The sequence below is a fragment of the Cyprinodon variegatus genome, unplaced genomic scaffold, assembly GCF_000732505.1.
Source record: "Cyprinodon variegatus isolate N-32 unplaced genomic scaffold, C_variegatus-1.0 Scaffold71, whole genome shotgun sequence".
Classification (NCBI taxonomy): domain Eukaryota; kingdom Metazoa; phylum Chordata; class Actinopteri; order Cyprinodontiformes; family Cyprinodontidae; genus Cyprinodon; species Cyprinodon variegatus.
In genome coordinates this window covers 665,054-683,826 of record NW_015150524.1, presented here as the reverse complement: position 1 = coordinate 683,826, position 18,773 = coordinate 665,054, and the positions used below count along the sequence as shown (strand labels likewise).

The 18,773-nt window shown below is 39.7% G+C and overlaps 1 protein-coding gene across 2 annotated transcripts; it reads right to left on the bottom strand.

Annotated features, from left to right (window-relative positions):
* Nucleotides 1–1,563: 1,563 nt before the first annotated feature.
* Nucleotides 1,564–18,773, bottom strand: pdcd6ip (programmed cell death 6 interacting protein). Of its 2 annotated transcripts, none has more exons than XM_015372366.1 (18): nt 18,467–18,773; nt 15,610–15,664; nt 15,461–15,530; nt 14,931–15,058; nt 14,256–14,409; nt 13,554–13,654; nt 10,231–10,362; nt 9,897–10,119; nt 7,770–7,893; nt 7,382–7,559; nt 6,301–6,412; nt 6,023–6,192; nt 5,432–5,680; nt 5,207–5,341; nt 5,004–5,098; nt 4,495–4,618; nt 4,190–4,398; nt 1,564–2,561 (listed from the first exon to the last, which is right to left on the bottom strand). In XM_015372366.1, exons 1-18 carry the CDS (start codon nt 18,670–18,672, stop codon nt 2,384–2,386), a joined length of 2,643 nt encoding a protein of 880 aa, XP_015227852.1. In that variant the 5' UTR covers nt 18,673–18,773; the 3' UTR covers nt 1,564–2,383. The 2 variants fall into 2 exon arrangements, with proteins under 2 accessions (XP_015227852.1, XP_015227853.1); XM_015372367.1 differs by having other exon boundaries at nt 10,231–10,347.

Below are 18,773 nucleotides of genomic sequence, written 5' to 3'. Positions count from 1 at the left end.
GCTGCCTTTATTCTCTCTCAGACCAATTAAAATATGACACTCCTCCGGTGGAGAACGCCTTGTTAAAATTAAACGCCTGAGACGTGAAGACACCTTTGATAAACATATCCAGAGCTACAATTGGCTTTGGCAGCAACGGCACGCCATATAGATAGGGGAGGAAATGGAGAGAAAAGAGGAGAAAAACATGGCAGCAGTTATGTGTTGTGTCACTTCCAGTAGGAGCTGATAGATGTGATTAAAAGTGTGCATCCGTGAGAGTTTGACTCGCGCAGAAAGTACACACTGGAGATTGACGTGTGGCTATGGGAAGTATGTAAGCCAAGGACGATGCTGACCGGTGTGGACGGCTTTCTGCTGCCAGAGCCTCACAGCTTGGGCAGCAAGGGCGGACGAACGAGAAGCAGAAGAAGATGAGCCACGAGAGCAGCTGAGGATTTACAGAGATGATTGGTGTGCGGCTGGAGCTTCAAGAGCAAAGCAACATGAATCACATGAAAGGAAGGGAAGCAAAGTCTGGGAGGAGAAAGAGGTGAAGGTGGAGGCTTTTCTGTTGGAGGCTTTTGGTGGTGGGGATTCAAAAGAGTGGAAAACAGAGAGAGAGGTGGAGTGATGGATGCAGGCAGGAGACCAGCAGCTCACTGCCAACATCTCCATGCATCCTTCCAGACATCACACTGCGCCACCATCTGCCTCCCCACACACAGACACACACACAGACGGAGGAGATATGTGAAATCATTAGTGTCTTCTGACACCGAGTAAATATTCAGGGAGGATATCAGTCTTTAGAGAAATCACCTGCAGGGAAAATATGACTGGATAGGATCGCGACCTCACTGCTACGTAATTTGCATGTCATCTAAATAGGGTCTGGCCTCAGTGCTGAGAAGAGGGGGTCAAAGGGCCTCCGGTTAGATCAACGGGATGACTCACTCTCTGATTGGTTGGAAAGAAGCCATAATAACTGCAGGTGAAGTGCTGCTTCCCTCCTGTGAGCTGCAGGACTGCCCTCTTCTGGCCGCTCTTCTTGCAGGGTCGGTCAGAGGTTTAAAAAATCACATCATCTGGATTTGGACTTTATTTAATGACTGCTCTCTTATATGATAAGATGATTATTTAACCACTTCTCAGTGGATTCTTCAGACAAATTAAGAAGTTTTAAACCCTGTTCTCACAACTTGATTGCAGACCCACATAACCAGAATAACCAGTCTAAAATTGCTCGACTTATTCTCCTGAGTCTTCAAACAGGAAAATCGATACTGTTGAGATACAACTTGTAAATTAACATTTCATAAACATCAGAAGGGGTGTATATATTTGGGCAAACTGCTAATACCAATATAACCAAATATGTTTATTGGATTTCCTTGATTTTGTTTGTCAGACAGAAAACAGCTTCACAAATAAAATATTCCTCCTGTTATAAACTAATTAGTAATCTCACCAAATGAATGACATTCATGCAAGCGATTAGTGCGTGTTAACTCCTGATCGACGGTTTTATTGTAAACATACACACAAACCTTCGGCTGGTTGTTGTCTCTTTTTTCCTTTTAATCACATTAGAGGCGAGGAATAAAAATAAAAACAGAGCATGAGCGGGCAGCACATAGAGATATTTTGGTTAACAACATACAGATTCCTATTTATATATATATTTATATAATAATAATCATTTCTCCCACTTGTACAGCCTTTGATTGTAACACAGATGAACCCACGATCCCTGGGTGAAAGAAGGAAAACAGAAAACAAACAAAAACCCTCCGTCTTTAACTACAATAGAAAAACCTACAGTCATCTGTTTTTTTTATACACGAGTGAGGCATCGGTATTCGTTACAAAAATAGGATTATAGCCGACAGAGAAGCTGTGATTAACAGGGCGAGGGAGTGACTAGAAATGACCGCTCGCCCAGACGACCCTCCGAACCAGGGAAAGGAAGAGTCCGTCTGATTCGTCCGTAAGTGTTTATTTATACAGCAGTCCACCTCATTCAAGGAGTCAGTTATCAGAGGGAACGGGTTAGAGCTTAAATTTATCAACTAAATTGTAGAAAAAGAGCAAAATAACCTCAGGAGGAAAGAGACTGGGATTAGTGGAGTGGAGAAAGATGAAGTTGTTTAGGAAAAGTGCTGTTTAAAACTCAAGAGAGAAATCAGAAAGAGTTTGTAGTGAGGAAAAAATTTAAGTTTAGGATATTTTGAAAAAAAAAAAAAGTGCAAAGCAGCTCTGAGGTCCTCTCTCCTACAGCTGCTGATGGCGAGAAAAACTTAAAGTTTAAGATGAATGTGGAAGATTGAAATGAAGTGTTATTGCTGAGGATATTTTTCTTTTTTTGGTGTTAAGGTGTGAAAAGAGGGGATGGAGGGCGGAGTTATTGTTGGGGGTAGTAGGGTTGATGGGGGGGCTGCTGCGGGTAGCCAGGGTAGGGCTGTCCTGCTGGGGGCGCTCCTGGGTATCCTCCCTGCCCAGGGGTAGGCTGGTAGGGCATGTAGGGCATGTTGTACTGGCCGTAGGCGTAAGGATTGTAGCCCATAGACATCTGGTAGAATCTGCAGGAGAAAAAAGTGAGAGGTGTAAAAATAAAATATCCACATGCAGTAATTCAGAGCCAGAATATGCTTTTAATTCAGCATGCAGACGCAGATTTAGGTTAAGATGCATCCACAGAGTCTGGCAACAATTTTATGCACTTCAGAACTTTTAAAACGTATTAAAATCACAACCTGCCAAGTTTTTAGTAAGAAGATATGTGATCTACCAACTCTTTAGATCTAGAACCTGACATTTATATCTATTCCTCCTTAAAAAACAGTATTCCTGTAACCAGTGTTGTTTAGGCTCATGTGCAGCACCAGGCCAACAAGTTTTAAAATATAATCTTTAAGGTCGGATTTTCCCCCCCAAACTGGATTATGTTTATAAATGAAGTGGTACAGTCAGACATGGCTCTGGAATGGACTGAATAGTAACTAATTCCTCAGCTTTTTATTTTTTATAATTCAGAAACTATCATTTTTTGCCTTAAGACAAGATTTCTATAAAAAAATATTCTCTATGATGTACAGTAAGAGTTATTGCTGCAACTGTTAAAATTAGCGGAAATGATAGAGAAAGCAGAACTCCTCCATCTAAATCACCTTTATTCAAATGGAAGTTTGATCTGTAGTCCAGGAAATGCTGCTTCCACTACTTCCTGTTTACTACAGCCAAGCGTAACATCCACCCCACGCTTGGCATCGCCTGGTTAATTTACTCCAATGGATGGAAATATGTCCAATTTGTATTTCCTTTTCACATTTTAAAAGTTTGCTCAATATTCTCATAATTGGATGGAAGCACTAAATAACTCTGAATAATTGCTTTCTAAAATCAAAAGCCCACGAGATGCAGACAGCTACCCTGTATTCTGTTATCCAGTCATCTGGCGTCTCTCTCAAATAAACAATCAGGCAGTGTCTTTGCTCTAGAGAGGGAGCGGGGCTTGGGTGACTCAAATTCACAAAATTATGAACCAAACAAAAAGGATCACATGAGCTACACTTTAACTAGCTGCGATATAAAGTAGATCAAAATAATTGGGTCACATCATAAAAGATCGATTTTCAAATAAATCTTCCAGTATGCGTGGATACTGTATTACTACTTTGGAAAAGGTGCTGAAGGATGTGCTATACATTGTTGGAAAGGTGAGTTTCTCTAGTTACATATGGTAGTTTAGATATCTAGATAGGGAGTCTGTCTTCTGCGAAGCTGTTTTTTTGAGAGACGGCCATGTCTTTGGGACCTTGACATGTCCTCATTGCTGTATAAACAAGTATTTGTTCAAAACTCCTTTGGCATTTTCTTTAGGAACTTTAAAGCCTTCTATTGTGAGAATTTTTTATTTTATTTTTAGAGACAGGGAAACGTGACTGCCAAACCCAGTTAAGTGGGTTATTTTATTGATTGTAAAGATTTGGTATGTAAACCCCAGACTGTTAAAAATCATTTAGAAAAAAATATTTCTTTTAATTACATTTAAAGTAATTCAAGTAAGTCAATTCTCAGGCAACATTTCAGGAAGAATGTGTTGTCAATAAAGGCTGAAAGTTGAGTTTTATCACATGAAATTCTCAACAAATTAAAGACGAAACTCAACAAAAAACAACAAAACTCTCATCTGAGAAAGAAAACTCACCCTTGGTAGCCTTGGTAGGTGGGATAAGGTGGTCCCTGAGCCTGAGAGGGCGGAGCCACAGCGGGAGGGTTACTGGGAGGAGGGCCAGTGGGTGCTGGGCTGGCAGGGGTGGCAGACGCTGCCTGAGGGGTGAAGCTGGGAGGAGGTGGTCTGGAAGGAGGCTGAGGTTTCTGCTGGGGCTGCTGTTGGACTTGTTGAGGTTGTTGAGCCTAAATTATTTAAAAATAAATAAATAAACGGAAGAATTAGAACAAAACAGGGTGATGGTTACAAGAAAACATCAATGGGTTGGATTTGTGGCTTACAAAGACTGTTCTGGGAGCAGGGGTTGGACCCGGAGCAGGGGCGGGAGCTGCGGGGGTGCTCTGGTAGGCAGGGACATTGAAGGATGGAGCACTGGGCTCGCGGGCGATGCTCTGCTGCAGTTCCCTGAAACAACAAGTTAAACATCACTACAGGCCATGAACAGAGTCTCCTTCTGTTAAAATCGCCTTTATTGAACTGCGCTCCCATTAACAAAACACCAGCATCCTGCAGAATACCTTCTCTATGCAATAAAAGAGGAATTAAATCTGGAAATATAATATTAATCATCGTTTCTCTACTTTTAAACTTGAAGTTCAATGTTTTTTCAGCATGCCAATTGGCCCCATGGTTTAATTATTCTCTACATTTTAAAGATGAGTCTAGACTGTTTTGCTGTCAAAACAAAGGTATGGTTTATCCTTGGTTTAAAAGTATCACTCTGACATCAGGTATGCAGTTCACGCCCTGCTTCTTCTGTCATCGCAAACCTAATCCGGTCATTACGTACTTCAGCAGTTCATCACGCTCCGTCTTGCGAGCAAAAACGATGTCGCTGCATTTGTTTTGGAACTTAAGCAGGATCTCCGTCAAGTCGTTGTAGAACTGAAGAGAGGAAACAAAGAAGAGGGCAGAATAAAATGACCTGGTTTGAAGGAAAAAAAGAAGAGAAATCTGTAGAAAATAATGCAGATGCTGCAGCAGAGAGAGCACCTTGGTCCCTTCGCGCAGGTTGTTGCAGATCTCGACGTAGCTGTCGTGAGCAGAAGCCAGCTTCTTTAGGACCTCCTCCCTCTGGTTGGCCTCGTTGTTGGACTGCTTCAGGCTGCTGAACTCCTGGTGGGCCGTCTATGGAGACATTCGGGAGCATTGATTCCCGCTGGAGAATAAATTCTTTCAACAATGCAGAGCAACGTCAACCACGCACTCCCAGTATACCTGAACTTTTCCCAGCAGCTCTTCCTGTTTAGAGAGGCTGGCAGACACCTTCTGGTTGTAGCTGCCGTACGACTGGTCGAGCTGGGACAGCGACAGCTGCTCTTCGTTTATGGCTCCGTCCTGGGCCAGCGCCTTCAGGAAGGTGGTCGACATATCGAACGTCACCGCCTTGATTTCCTCCTCCAGGGTCTCTCTCTCTTTCTTCACCTCTTCCAGCTGGGCCAACAGGGAGCGCAGGACGTTCACCACCTGTAGGGGAGGACGTGTTTATCAATCTCCATCCCGCCATCACTGTCAGGATGACGACAGGCCACATCCCAAACGCTTTCATGTTTTCCTTAAGCGGGGCAGCACTGTAGCCAAGGAGATGTGAACTTCCTCTCCCTCAGTTCTGCTTGCGAAGTTGTTTAAGCTCCCCAGTGACACCCAACGCCGAGTCAGCGAACAATATGAAAAATGGTTTGGAAACAGCCAGAAAGCACAAAACGTCCTCTAGGGGGGTTAAAGAATGTGCTTGAAAATTCTCAAAAAAAAAAATAACCAGAACAGTGGAAAAAAAAGAATAGACCAAACAAAAGATGGCAGACAGACCTCGCTGCCTTGCAGCGTCTTGGTGGGGTTGGCCGAGGGGATGGCGGCATTGAGCTCGTTCTGGGGTTTACACAGCAAGGCGATCATGTCGCACTGAGCGTTGTAGCGATCCCTCACCACCTGGTCCGCCTGCACCGCCTTGTCCAGGATGTTACGGAAGTTGTTTCCCTCTGGGAGGAAGTAGAGAGGGGGGTGAAATGGATGCAGCGGTGAATAAGTGGCCATTAATAACGGAGGACAGGCTTGGCAGATGGTGGCCAAAAGAGGCCGAGGTGTACCTGCACGAAGGGGCTTATACAGATCTCCAGAGGGGGTTCTGTTCCAGCGCTGGTTAAACTTGCTCCTCAGCTCATTGTCTGTTGTCTCTTCATCATCCAGCATTTTCAGAGACTAAAACAAACACATTAACAGATTTAAATATCATACAGACAAAAATCAATGTACAGAACTTCAGCCTCTTTATTCTGGGATTCGATTCCATGAATAAACACTGAGAAGGGATGTGATCCCCCAAAGGTGTTGCTCTATCACATACAATCCTAAAAACAATGCATATGAGGACGAAATTAAAATACTCCTGCAGAAGAGCTATAACCAAACATCACAGGATTTTAGTCCTGGTGAAAACCAAAATAAACAATACAAATTATTTAAAAAAAAGTAAACTTACAGCTTAATGTGGCAAATAAACTAAAGCTGACTTTATGGCAGCTCTGTTCGTCTTTTATTAAATAGCAACTAAACAGAACACTTCAACAGTTTCTAACAGAAAATCTGAATTTTATCCTTTAATAGAAATTGTCTGAAATCATGACAACTTCTCTTTAATCTACTCTTTGTGTTTCCCCCTTAAAGTTTTTAAATTAATATGCAATAATGATAAAAATACTAAGGGTCCTAATTATCTTGAATCTGTACTTTTCAACTACTACTACAAACATGGAAGCAGAACATGTTTTTTTTTTTAGTTTTACGTTTTTCCTCCCATCTGTTTAATTGTTTGTCAGCAAGATGTTAAAAACATGCTGGCTGGAGATGATTAGACTGATAGTCCTTGGCCCAAAGATCAGTGGATTCAATTCTGTGATGATTCTGATCTGGGATTCACGCCATTCCTAATCATTCAGGGCTTTTTGGTATTAATTTGCTTTTCTGGTAGCCTTGGCAGAAACGGGTAACATTTATGCAGTCCAAGCCAGCTATTAAAGAGAATTACATACACAGGCTGCTTTGACAGAAAAATCAGAGCCATATGGCAATCATGCTGTCAGAAGTCTGTAGTTCTCAAAGTCTCTACTTTTATGAACATATTGAGGACTTCATTGAACAGGTTAGGTCGCTGCTGTGACCTCCACCGACCTCGTCCAGAATCTCTCGGTTACGAGTCAACAGCTCAGGAAGGTCTCTGATCAGCTTCTCGATGTTCTGCAGCCCTCCTTGCTCCACGATCGACCTGGACTTCTCAGCAATGGATTGTGGGATAGAGTCTCCAGACAGATCCTCCAGGGCAGCAGGCAGGTTCAGAGAAGCCAACACCCTGATAGAGTTAAAAATTATCTGTTACTGCAGGCCTTTAATCAGCCAACAGAAAAATGTACAACAAAAGTACAACTTTTAAGGGTTTCTAATGTAAATATCACCTCAGATCACCAGACCTGTCATGAATTTCTACAATGCCTACAAACAAAGGGTTCACAATGCTCTAAAGAAATGAATGCAGGTCGTCTAGTGATGATGAACATCGTACCCGTTGCAGAGGTTGGTGGCCTCCCTCATTGTTCCCACCAGTCTGTTCACCGTCTCAGCCTTCCTCTGCCCGTAGATGCCCATGGACTGCTGCACGGCCATGGGAACCATCTTCTCAAATAGATCTAAAGGGTAAAGATTATTATAAGCACATTCAGAGAAATGTATAATGTTACTAAACGATAAGTAAAAAGGTCAAACAGAGGGGTTAAAATCAAATTCAGAACATTCAAATATATTTTGTTTTATTTTCATCTAAGAATCACATTTGTATAATGTCAGAGGAAAATGGTTTGATTTTGGAAAAAAAAAGTTAAGGACAGATTTATTTAGTTTTATTGACACAAGCAGAAAAAAAGTCTTCTGCTTGTACCCAAGGAGAAAACAAAAGCTATTTTAAATTTAAAAGCAGACATCAACGTTCCCTTTTTTTTAACCTACTATTTATTTATTACATATAATTCATTTCTTTTTCCCTTGGATTCTTAAGAAACTTCAATATTGTTGTTGGTTGTACGCTAGAAATATTTTAAGTTATTTTTATTCAAATAAACATTTTGATCCTTAGTATTCTAATGTATGCATTTCTTTTCTTTCTACTGAATTTCGTTGTAAACTGGAAACAATCAGAAAAAAAGGTCTTGATAATAATCTGCAGGTAGATTTTATAGGTGTTCCACATCTTGTGACTGGAAAAACACGTAAAGCAGCCAAGTTACACACAAAAATATATCTTTAAATACACTTTTATAAAAGAGTGAAAAATGTAATGAGGGAGATACTTAGGGGAACGGAACTGACAGAATGTAGACATATTTATATATAAATTTAGAAGTTTTATGAATATTATGTAAGTCATATAGCCTAGTAAACTAGCCCCACCCGCAAGTGGCCAAAATAATTGTTTCCTGCGAGCTTGGTCTAGCCTCGATCAATGCCCCAGGCCCTAGAACTGGCGGACCAATCACAAAGCAGAGATGTGTTTTGAATTTTTGGATGCAAAGCGGGCGGGGTTTTGAGGGCGGGGCGACAAAGCTGTGTGACTCTGGAGAAAGTGGAAAAAGGAAGATGGCAACAACTATTGAACAGTTCTTGTTTGACTCAGCTTTGGAATCAGTTTTGGAAGGATTAGACTTGGGGTTTTCGTTGAAACGTGAGCAGGAAGAGGCTCTATGTTCATTAATTTTTCAGAAGGACGTATTTGCTGTTTTACCGACAGGCTGTTTGTTTACACTCCCCCACCATCTTTCTGTAGCACTTACTACATCACAGTCAGTTGTTCTCATTGGTCAGAGCGTTGGCCAATAGACACAGACAGCAGTTTGAAAGACAATGGGTTGTTCTCATCAACAATCTTCCAATGTCTCATTCATCGGGGCCAGACTAAATTACACATTTAATCTCACATTTAGTCTGGTTTATCAGGCTATAAGTCATAGGTATATCAGGAGGTTTTAGCAAATGAAGCAAATGTTCTGATAAAATTAGGTTAAAGACAGTTACCAAAAGGATTGTGTGAAATCGGAACATTTTTGATCTACATTTGCTCTTTATGCATCACAATTATTCGAAAGTTTCCAACACGGATTGAGCGGGTTAAATCAGACCCACTAACATTAAAGCTTTGGTGGTAACTGGTAGACGGTCACAAAGCTGTAGCCACTATAAACCCTTAGGGAGGGCTATCCATGTCAGTTTGTGTAATGTAGGGGTATGGAACAATGTAGATTAAACTTGAGACATAAGATGTTCCTCAAGAGCCCACATTCTCAAATAAATATGCTCAGGTATCCAGCAGAGTCCACCGAGGATGGTGGACAGCAGCTTTGCTGATACATAAACAAAACCAAGACAAAAGCAAAAAAAAATAAAATAAACACAGAACAAAGGAACATCAAGGAAAAATCCTAAATATGTATTGTATGCATGCTCCTTAGGTGGGGGTTGTCCACCACACCCTTTAGGGTAATCTTTAATCTCTGTGGATTGTTTTCTAATATGTGAAACAAGAAACCGATCCAATAGGGAGGACTCTTTAATGCCCGTTTTTTTGCAGATCTCTGATCTAAAAGGGACTTTAGTGTCTCTGAAGTGTGACAGCGGTGGTTTGGTTTCTGTATAATCATACCTGTGAATTTCTGGCTGAGTGGAGGCGTGATAGCCGTGGCTTTGACAAGCGCTGCCTTGCCGATGTGTTCCAGGTCTTTGACTTCAGGCACGCGGTCATGGTAGATGAAGTCATTGTCTTTCTTGGCTGCTGTGAGGGCTCGGTTGATCTTGTCAGTCAGCTCCTTCACGCTAACATACTCATCATAGCGAGATGCGACAGTCTTCACCAGCTCTGCTGCATGCTGCAGTGAGACAGTTGGCTTCATACATATAATTTCTTTCTCATGTTTTCCTCATTGCTCTGGGCATTACATCACGATGACAAAAGGCCAAACTGCGGGAAATTAGATTACCTGCAGACGAGCAATCTCTTCTCCAAAACGCTTCTTCTGCTTGGCAAGGATACTCTGATGCAGCTCGGCGTTGGCCTGCATGATGCAGTGCTTGGCCGCCAGCACTGGCAGCACTTCCTGAAAATAAAAATACTGACCAGGGAGAGGCAACCACAGAGCAACACGCAAGGCACACGAACATGAAAAATGCACACACACGCGTGCATTACAGCAAGGCAAACCAAAAGGAGGGAAAAAACACATCAGGAAGGTCAAGTCACAAATGGCATCATGGAAGCCAAATAACGAGGAGGCACGAGCAGCGGGTCGGGATGCGGCAACATTTAACAGCACAACATAAGCACGCACGCGCACACAGACGAGAGCCGGCACAACAGCAAGGATGCAGGGAGGAAAAATAAAAATAAAAGAAAAAAAAAGACAACAGGAGAGAGAAACAGAAGAGGCCATGAGTGCTTAACCTTGCAGCAAAAGCTGCTACACCTCAAAGCAACACCCAGCAGGTCTGCGTATTTGTGTGTGTTACAGGAAACCTCCAGCTATAACACAGACCCTGCTTTCCAGGTACGCCTTCCAGTAACCGCCTTTCAATCTTTAATGTCCAGGTATTACAAACATCAGCTCTATTTTACGCATCAGGGCTAATATGAAGCTTTGCAGAAATCGTATTTAGTTTTTGTTTAGACAAATTTTCAGCATTAGGCAAGATCCGGTATGAGATTTTTATAGGAAGCTAACTGTTTGTAAACAAATCAGGGCTGCCATGTTAATAGAGTCATTCCAAAGGATTTATTTAAGAATAACCATTGAAGGTAAACCTATATACCATGTGAACTAGTATTTAAATGAGTAAATATCTAACATCCAACTGCCAGTAAATGCAGTGTAACATGATATGCGAGCTCTGATGTGCCATTTCTCTGTTCTGTTCTGCTGGTGGGGAGGGAAGAAAAAGACAAGAACAGAAGTCTACTATTTAATGATACACCCCTCCCCCACTTGTTGCTACAGGCTTTTGTCTTATTAACAAAGAATTTCAAGCACCGAGACATATTTCTAGCTGTAAAAAAAAAAAGATGGAAGGAGCACCTTTCATCATGGGTGTTTTAAAACTAAAGAAAACAATAAGGATGTTAAATCATTTAAGCAGCTGACTCAAACTGCTACTAGCCTGACAAATAACCAGATAATAAGTAGTTTTAGATGTGTTAGTCCATAACAGCAAGAACAAAAAAATGGATAATATTCTGTTAGACGAGCACTAAACTCCCTAAAATCAATGTAACAATAAATAAATTGCATAGCTGACATTTTAACAGCTTTAATAATCAGTATAGTACATTATTTCTTTAACTTAACATTGAAACTGTGTTGCTGCTATAAAAGGCTGCCATACTGTTAACAAAACAATAGTTTTATTAAAGCCTAAGTCTCATCCAAATTTTTAAAAATTATTTTAGAAATTCTGATTCTTATAATTAGATTTTGCAAACTTGAAGGATACAAACTTTCTAATAAAAAATACTCCAATAAAATCCGCAAACATGATAAAAAGATTAATCAAAACTGATTATATTTTGTGGTTCTGTGGTTGTGACCAAAACCGTGAATTAATTTTCTTGCCCTTCAGAATAAACGCTTACAGCCTGAAGGTTTGTATGTTTCAAAGAGTCAGGAGGTCGCTTTTTGAGTTGCTCATGACTTGACGGTGTGAAATCAGTTAGAAAGAAAACGGCTCCGCTGTGGTTCAGTTAAAACCAACTAATAACAGTGGAAATAGGATGAAGGACCAGTGAGAACAGAGAGGCTAGAACAGTCCCACAACCTGTCTCACATATACAAGAAAAAAACAAGACACACAAAACCACTTCATACAGAGTCTGACATCTGGATGTTCTTTTCGCACTGAATACATGGGTTATGCCTGGATCACATGGCAAGACAACATTTTCTAGCCACGATATTCCTCTTCAGAGACTCCCTGAATTTGTCTATGGCTTTTAGGATAATCTTTTAAGATAATCCTGCTGTTTGTGGCACATTAAGAGTGATCTGGTCTGTTTGGAATCTGTATATGGATTAGGATACTACTGGCAGCCAATGAGAAACCTGCCACAAGATAGTGGTTAAAAGCAGAACCACCGAGCACTGATGAATGGATTGACAATGTCCACCAGATTTGTCTCATGGAGAAAATATATTTATCCCTCAAAGTTGTGGTTTGGTCTAAAAACTGAATATGTTGAAACCAACCAGATCAAATTTCAGTTGACTACATATGTGGTTGGTGTGAACCAGCCCTATGTTTTTGGTTTGTGATGGGGCACTCCTCTATTTCCTTCTGTTCTTGTTGTTCCCAGTTGAAATGGTTGGTAGTCCATAAAAGAAAATCTCAGGAGGGCATTATGGACAAAATCATCTAAACATTTTGTATCTATTCTTATATGACCTTAAACAACTAAGGCTTTAAATGATGTAATTGAGGGAAATTTGCCTCCCTCTATAAAATGATCATCTTAAAAAAAAAATTTCATGACATATTAGCATGCTAAAGTCTGTTTTAGAGTTAGCATTAAGTATACTAAAATGTAATTTTTCCTCATTATTTGTACATTCAAAGGCAATACGAGACGTTTGCTAACCCTACTATCATGCCATGAGCTCGCCTGTCACATGACAACTAATGTGGTTGCAAGTAGACAAAGGTTTAAAAGTTACATTCAGTGGTGGAAATGACAGTGATCCCTAAGGACAGGTGGTCTTTACTGAAAAATAAATAAATATATTTTAAGCACATGATATGAATTTTTTGACCATTTGTCGATCAAACTGCTGTCTGTGCCAAGTCGCATTTGTCGATCAAATTCAAGTTCAGTTTTATAAGGAACTGAGAGTCCAAACCCTGAACAAGGGACAAATGACATATAGCTAAAACACTCAATTTAAATCCATATTTTATATAATATAAATAGTAATTAATCTATCCCTAGGTTGGTCTTTGTGTCTAGAAAGAGCAGCATGAATAAAAAATGACAAATGTGTTTTTGTTTTTCTCATTTCTTCCTGGGACACAAATTCTTCCGTAGTTGGAGAATCCCCCATGTATTGTGTTGTGCGTTCCATTTAACTGTACACCAGACAGAGCAGGACCAAACCTGCTGACTCTGTGATGTTTCACTGTCATGTTGGGGGGGGTCTCTTAGGTTTGGAAAATAAGCAGCAAATTTTGAAATCTTTCCCTGTGAACCAGGCATTTCTTGGAATTACGTTTAAGCCGTTTAGCAGTGGTAACATGTTACTCTGTGATGGTTTTGGTGACTTACCTTTGGGAGGTTGTCCTTGTACTGGCACTGCTTGAAAGCTTCGCCATAGTAATCTGCAGCCTGATTGGCCAATTTCGCAATCACAGCATCTTTCATCCGGTCTGTTGAATAAAAAATAATGTTTACAGCCAAATCAGAACAAAAAAAGAGCTTAGTACATATCTGAGGTTAAAAAAAAAATAACTATCTATACTTTTGATCAAACATATTGTGCAATGATGAGATTCTCTTGCCTTTTAAAGTTGATAAATGTATTTCCCAATCATAGGCCAAAAACTAATTTAAAAGTAGGTAGTTAACTCTGCAGATTAAGTCTATTTTTCAAAAGAGGGCTTACTCCATGGTGTAATATAGAAAACTATTATTTAAATGACTAACAAGCAACTTTGCAGACAGAATCAGGGCAGATTTTTTTTTTTTTGCAGCCTAGATTAAAACAGCACCTGTCATCTTTAGAAGTTTATCAAGACATAAAAAAAGCACAGTCTGGTTTAATTGGAGACTTGCTAAGTTTGCTCTAGTCAGTAAAGAAGTAATTGGAGGCTTTTTTGTGATTCACATCTTAAAAATGTAAAAAAAATGTGCTGGTGTCCCATTTATAGGACATCTAAGAAATATGAAGCACAATTCAAAGGCAGCAGTAGCAAAGCTGTTAATGACAACATGATGAAACATTGCAGGGTCACTTCTCGTTTTTATTACCTGAGGTGGCTTTGAGGAAGAAGACCTCCTGGGCTTGGGCCAACATGATGGTGCTCAGAGTTCCTACAGTTTCAGGGCAGATGTCCATGGTAGGCTCTCTGTTTAACGCAGAAAGCACTGTGTCCTTGATGTGACTGAATGCTCCACTGGCCAACTGGAAGATAACAAAAGAGATCAGATCCACCTTTTATTATAATCTGATGTCAATCAGAAAAATGAAGCATACAAAGGACTATAATCACTAAGGAAAGGTGACTATGGAGAAAAAATGATAAAGAACGTTATTGTTATGATCTAAATCACAATCTGGATTTAGGATATTTTTTAAAAAGGATTCCTTCACATTGTGAAATAGTTCAGTTTGCTTCCTAATTCGTTAATTTTTCTTCTTCTTCTAATCAATACAAGTACTTTTGTATCATATTCTGTATAATACAAGTCTGAAAAAACCCGTCATAGGCTAGCAGTCATAACCATGCCAGGTTATGATCTGTGGTCCATCTAAGGGTTCAGGATTTGGTTAAAACACCCAGAAAGCTTTCCAAAGGTTTTAAATGAATGGAGCCTAGATACCTAATCTGCCATGATCCAAATATATTATTTTCCTCTAAATTAGGTATAAACATCCCAAGATACAAAGAAAAAAAAAAACCTGCTGAGCAAACCTAAACTCACCTGGTAGAATCTAGCAGCAGCTTTGAGACACTCGTCGTTATCAGTGTTCTGCTCGACGGCAATTTGACTGGCCAGAGCTGCACAGTTGAACAACACGCATGTCTTCTCGTATCCCAAACTGGCCAAAGCTGCAAGATGATAAACAGTCCAAACATAAAAAATCTATTTTTACCTAAAATTATTATAGGACATGGCTGAAAACATTAACTTATCCACAATAATTCAATACCAAGAACCTAAGGTCAAAATAATGATGTTACTATTGGGATATCAGTGAGGAACAAAGTTTATACAAATGAATCAATATAGATCTTGCAAATTTTTTAAGAACACAAAATACTAAAAAGAGGACAAATTCAGTGTTAGGTGGAATCATTTATCTGTTCGTTTTCATATCAAGGTGAAAGTGACAAAGGAAGTTAAATAAATAAAGAAAACAAGACAAAATGTACCCCACTTGGCAGAAACTGATATATTAATGATTTTCTGTTATTTTATCTCCCAAAAAGGTTCATTTAAGTGTTACTCACAGAGCTTGACAGAGCCGCCGAAGAGGGATCCTTTATCAAAGGCATCCTTCCATGTGAAGGTGAGGCAGAGCTGCAGAAACAGAAGCAAGCTTTGTGTTCAAGTTCCTCTCTGTTTAAATGAACCAGAGTCATATGTGCTGCTCAGTTACCTGGTTTTCAGAGAAGGGAAACTTGGGCTCAATAGCACACAGCTGATCATAGTATCTGAAAAAAAAAAAAAAACAGAATCAAAACTTGTTCTGCTCTCATTGTTTTGTGGTGTATAATGCTGCCTGTATTGCTTAACAATGCAATAGACAAAGTGAAAGGAAGGAGAAGAGCTACTGACTAACATTTTTTGGATCAGGTTTAGTGACAGTAATAGATGTGACATCACTGCAGATGTGCAGTTTGGGAAATACTGCACCAATCGGAAATCTGTCAATGACTCAGGATAAAAAATACCAAGGCAGGCAGGCAGGCAGGCAGGCAGGCAGGCAGGCAGGCAGGCAGGCAGGCAGGCAGGGAAACACACACAGTCAGCAGCGTTTGGACTCATAATACCTGTGACGTGATCTAAACTGTTTATTTTTAACTTTAAGATAAAAACAGACAGGGAATCCCCAATCACTAGGAGGTCAACTATTCTATTCTTTAAAAGAGTAAAGGCATCAACAAAAACTGGCTTTCTAAGCAGAACCCCCATCCAGTGTGTTTCCATTACAGACACACAAGGACTCGGTTGTGTGTTCGTGCAGGAAAGCTGAGACGAGGCGTGCCTCATGGCTGAACTAAAGAGAGGGTGAGGAAAATAATGTCCCATGCAAACACTGGTCTCCAAGGTAACACCAAGTAGACTCGTCGCTCTGACTACCTGGCATGGAGCAGGAATAGCGAAGTCCAAGAAGCAACAACAAACAGCCGATTCATTACAGACGTTAGTCTAAAACAATCTACTAATATCAATTGCATTTCACAGAAGAAAAAGGGAAAAAAATGCATGAAATAATACAAAAGAAACACAAAGATTATTTAATGGTATTATTTTCAGGGGTAATTTAATGACTGAGAACTTATTTAGCAAGGAATTTAGAGGGATCCTGAAAAGATCTGTTCATCCACGGATAGGAGCTTATTTCCACAGCATCCGCTCTTATCCGAGACTTTATTTTCACTATTGATTAAATGAATCAATCTGAAAAAGCTCTTACCATTTTCTGTAAGTGCATCAATAAAAGCATGTTTTTTTTGTGCATAAATGGGGATCACCTTGTTTTTCTTTATGTAAATTTAAAGAACCAATGGGCACCTCACGTACAGTTTTCTCTAAAATATTAATGCTTTTTCATACAAAAAAAATAAATAAAAGAACTATCAATCAGACTATAAAATAAACAGGAAACCATTAATGCCCAGGAAGTTCAGTTAATCTCTGATTCTCACTCTTAACCCAGTGCTTACAAACATCAGTGGGGAATCGGATCTGGTTAAGCACTTTGTAAAAGAGCAAAGAGGATTAATATAAAGGTGCATCTTTATTGTAAAGCTACCAAAAAAGAAGTAAAGTTGTGCCCAAAAGTGAAAAATCAAGTTGACAAAGCTTGTATGACATAAATCACATGACCTGCAGACCATTTGTTCTGCACTGCTTCAGTATTTGATCCCTTCCATTTTTAGCTATAAATAACATTTGAAAAAGGATGTTGACAAAGCATATAAAAACAAAATAACTGTTCAGATAGTGGCAAAGTGGTCAGGAGAAAAAACATGGCGGAAAACAATTAGGAATGTAAATACCAACACATTCACAGAGCCTTGTCTTTATGCTTCAGGAATGAGTCAGAACCCTGACTAACATAAAAAGGGCAAAGTCTCTCTGAATAAGAGATTGAAAAAATAAAAATAAACTATGTTGGTTAAAAATGGGTAAAGGTTTTAAGTCAAAGAAAAACAAGATAAAGTTATTACTGAGGTTTCAGTCACCAAATAAAGGTACAAATTATTTAAAGCAGCCTGGCAGCCAAAATGGAGAAGACGGAAACTTTGTTAAAGCCTAGGTGAACAATGTGCACTGTACAGTTCCTTTATGCAAAGCAGATAGAAGCAGTGACGTTTTGTTAAATATACCAGGCTGATAGGGAACAGTAAAGGGACTTTTAATGTGGTGCTCTCTATACATACTCATAAAAATACATCTCTGCACTGGATGCATTGCTGTGAGTAGGTTTTCACTTGATTTTTAGAAATTACGTTTTTTTTTTAATACTACATTTACTATTTCCATTATTCAATTAAATATAATCCAAGTTATAATGTGTAGTAATCCTCTACGTTTAGTTTAACTTTAATGTAGTTTGTGTTGGGGTTTTTCTCTCTGTGAATAATAATAAACTTTAAAATTTTATAAAAAATTAAAACTTTAAAATTTTATTCATCACTTTATTATTTATGATTTTTTATTTCCATGCTTATTCTAATTGAGTTCGTAATGTATTTGTTTCATTAGATATCTGTAAACTGCTGCTTTTATTGTATGGAAAGCACTTTTTGGTTTCACAAGAGCTCTATGAGAAAATGCTGTTCTTTCCTAATTGATCGGCTGGTGATGCAGACCAGGAATGACTAAGCTGAAAGAGGGAAGCTGGAGTTTGCGCTCACTGTGTGTTTAGTTCATATTTATTATGTTACAATAGAGCGTTGTATTATGATTTACATCATTTGCGTTTCATGTGGGAGAAACAGTTCAACTGAAAGCATCAGTATACGAGTTATTGTGACAGAAAATACAGCAGTTATGAAGTAGACTGACAGATAAACAGTAGTTCGTTTAATAAAACCAATAAGCGAGATTCTACAAGTGTTCATAAATCCGGAATTTTAGCTTTTTAGCTCTCAAGTTAGCCGCTAGAAGCTAACTCCTCTGGGTGCGGCAACTAAGTTAAATAAAGAAAGCCAAGCGTAACGTATATTCTATTCGTCTAAATTTTTATTGTAGCTAATTTTTTCTGCCTTTCAGTCGGTTTTTACCTCAGTAGGATTTCCAGAGAGCTCTCGTGTTTATCGAGCGGCCTTCCCAGAGCGCTCTTGCGAAGCTTGTTCAACTCCTCCACGGCTCGAAGGTACTCTAACTGCTCCTCGCCAGATGGATAAGAGGCTGTGACGAACTTCGACAGCGGCTTCACCAGGTCCACTTCGGATGACTTTTTTAACGGGACTGAAATAAACGTTGCCATTTCGGCCCGTGACGACTTTAACCGAGCTAAGAATCAGGCACAGAAATCTTGGGCAAGGAACACAAACAACGGCCACCGACCCACTTCCTGGATACTGACAG

Bases quoted from the DNA above. Each gene is read 5' to 3' on its own strand.
- pdcd6ip (XM_015372366.1), bottom strand. From the start codon at position 18,672: ATGGCAACGTTTATTTCAGTCCCGTTAAAAAAGTCATCCGAAGTGGAC. The intron at 15,531-15,609 runs GTAACTGAGCAG...CTGTTTCTGCAG, and splicing joins TTCCCTTCTCTGAAAACCAG to CTCTGCCTCACCTTCACATG. The intron at 4,619-5,003 runs GTACGTAATGAC...TTGTTGTTTCAG, and splicing joins GAGCGTGATGAACTGCTGAA to GGAACTGCAGCAGAGCATCG.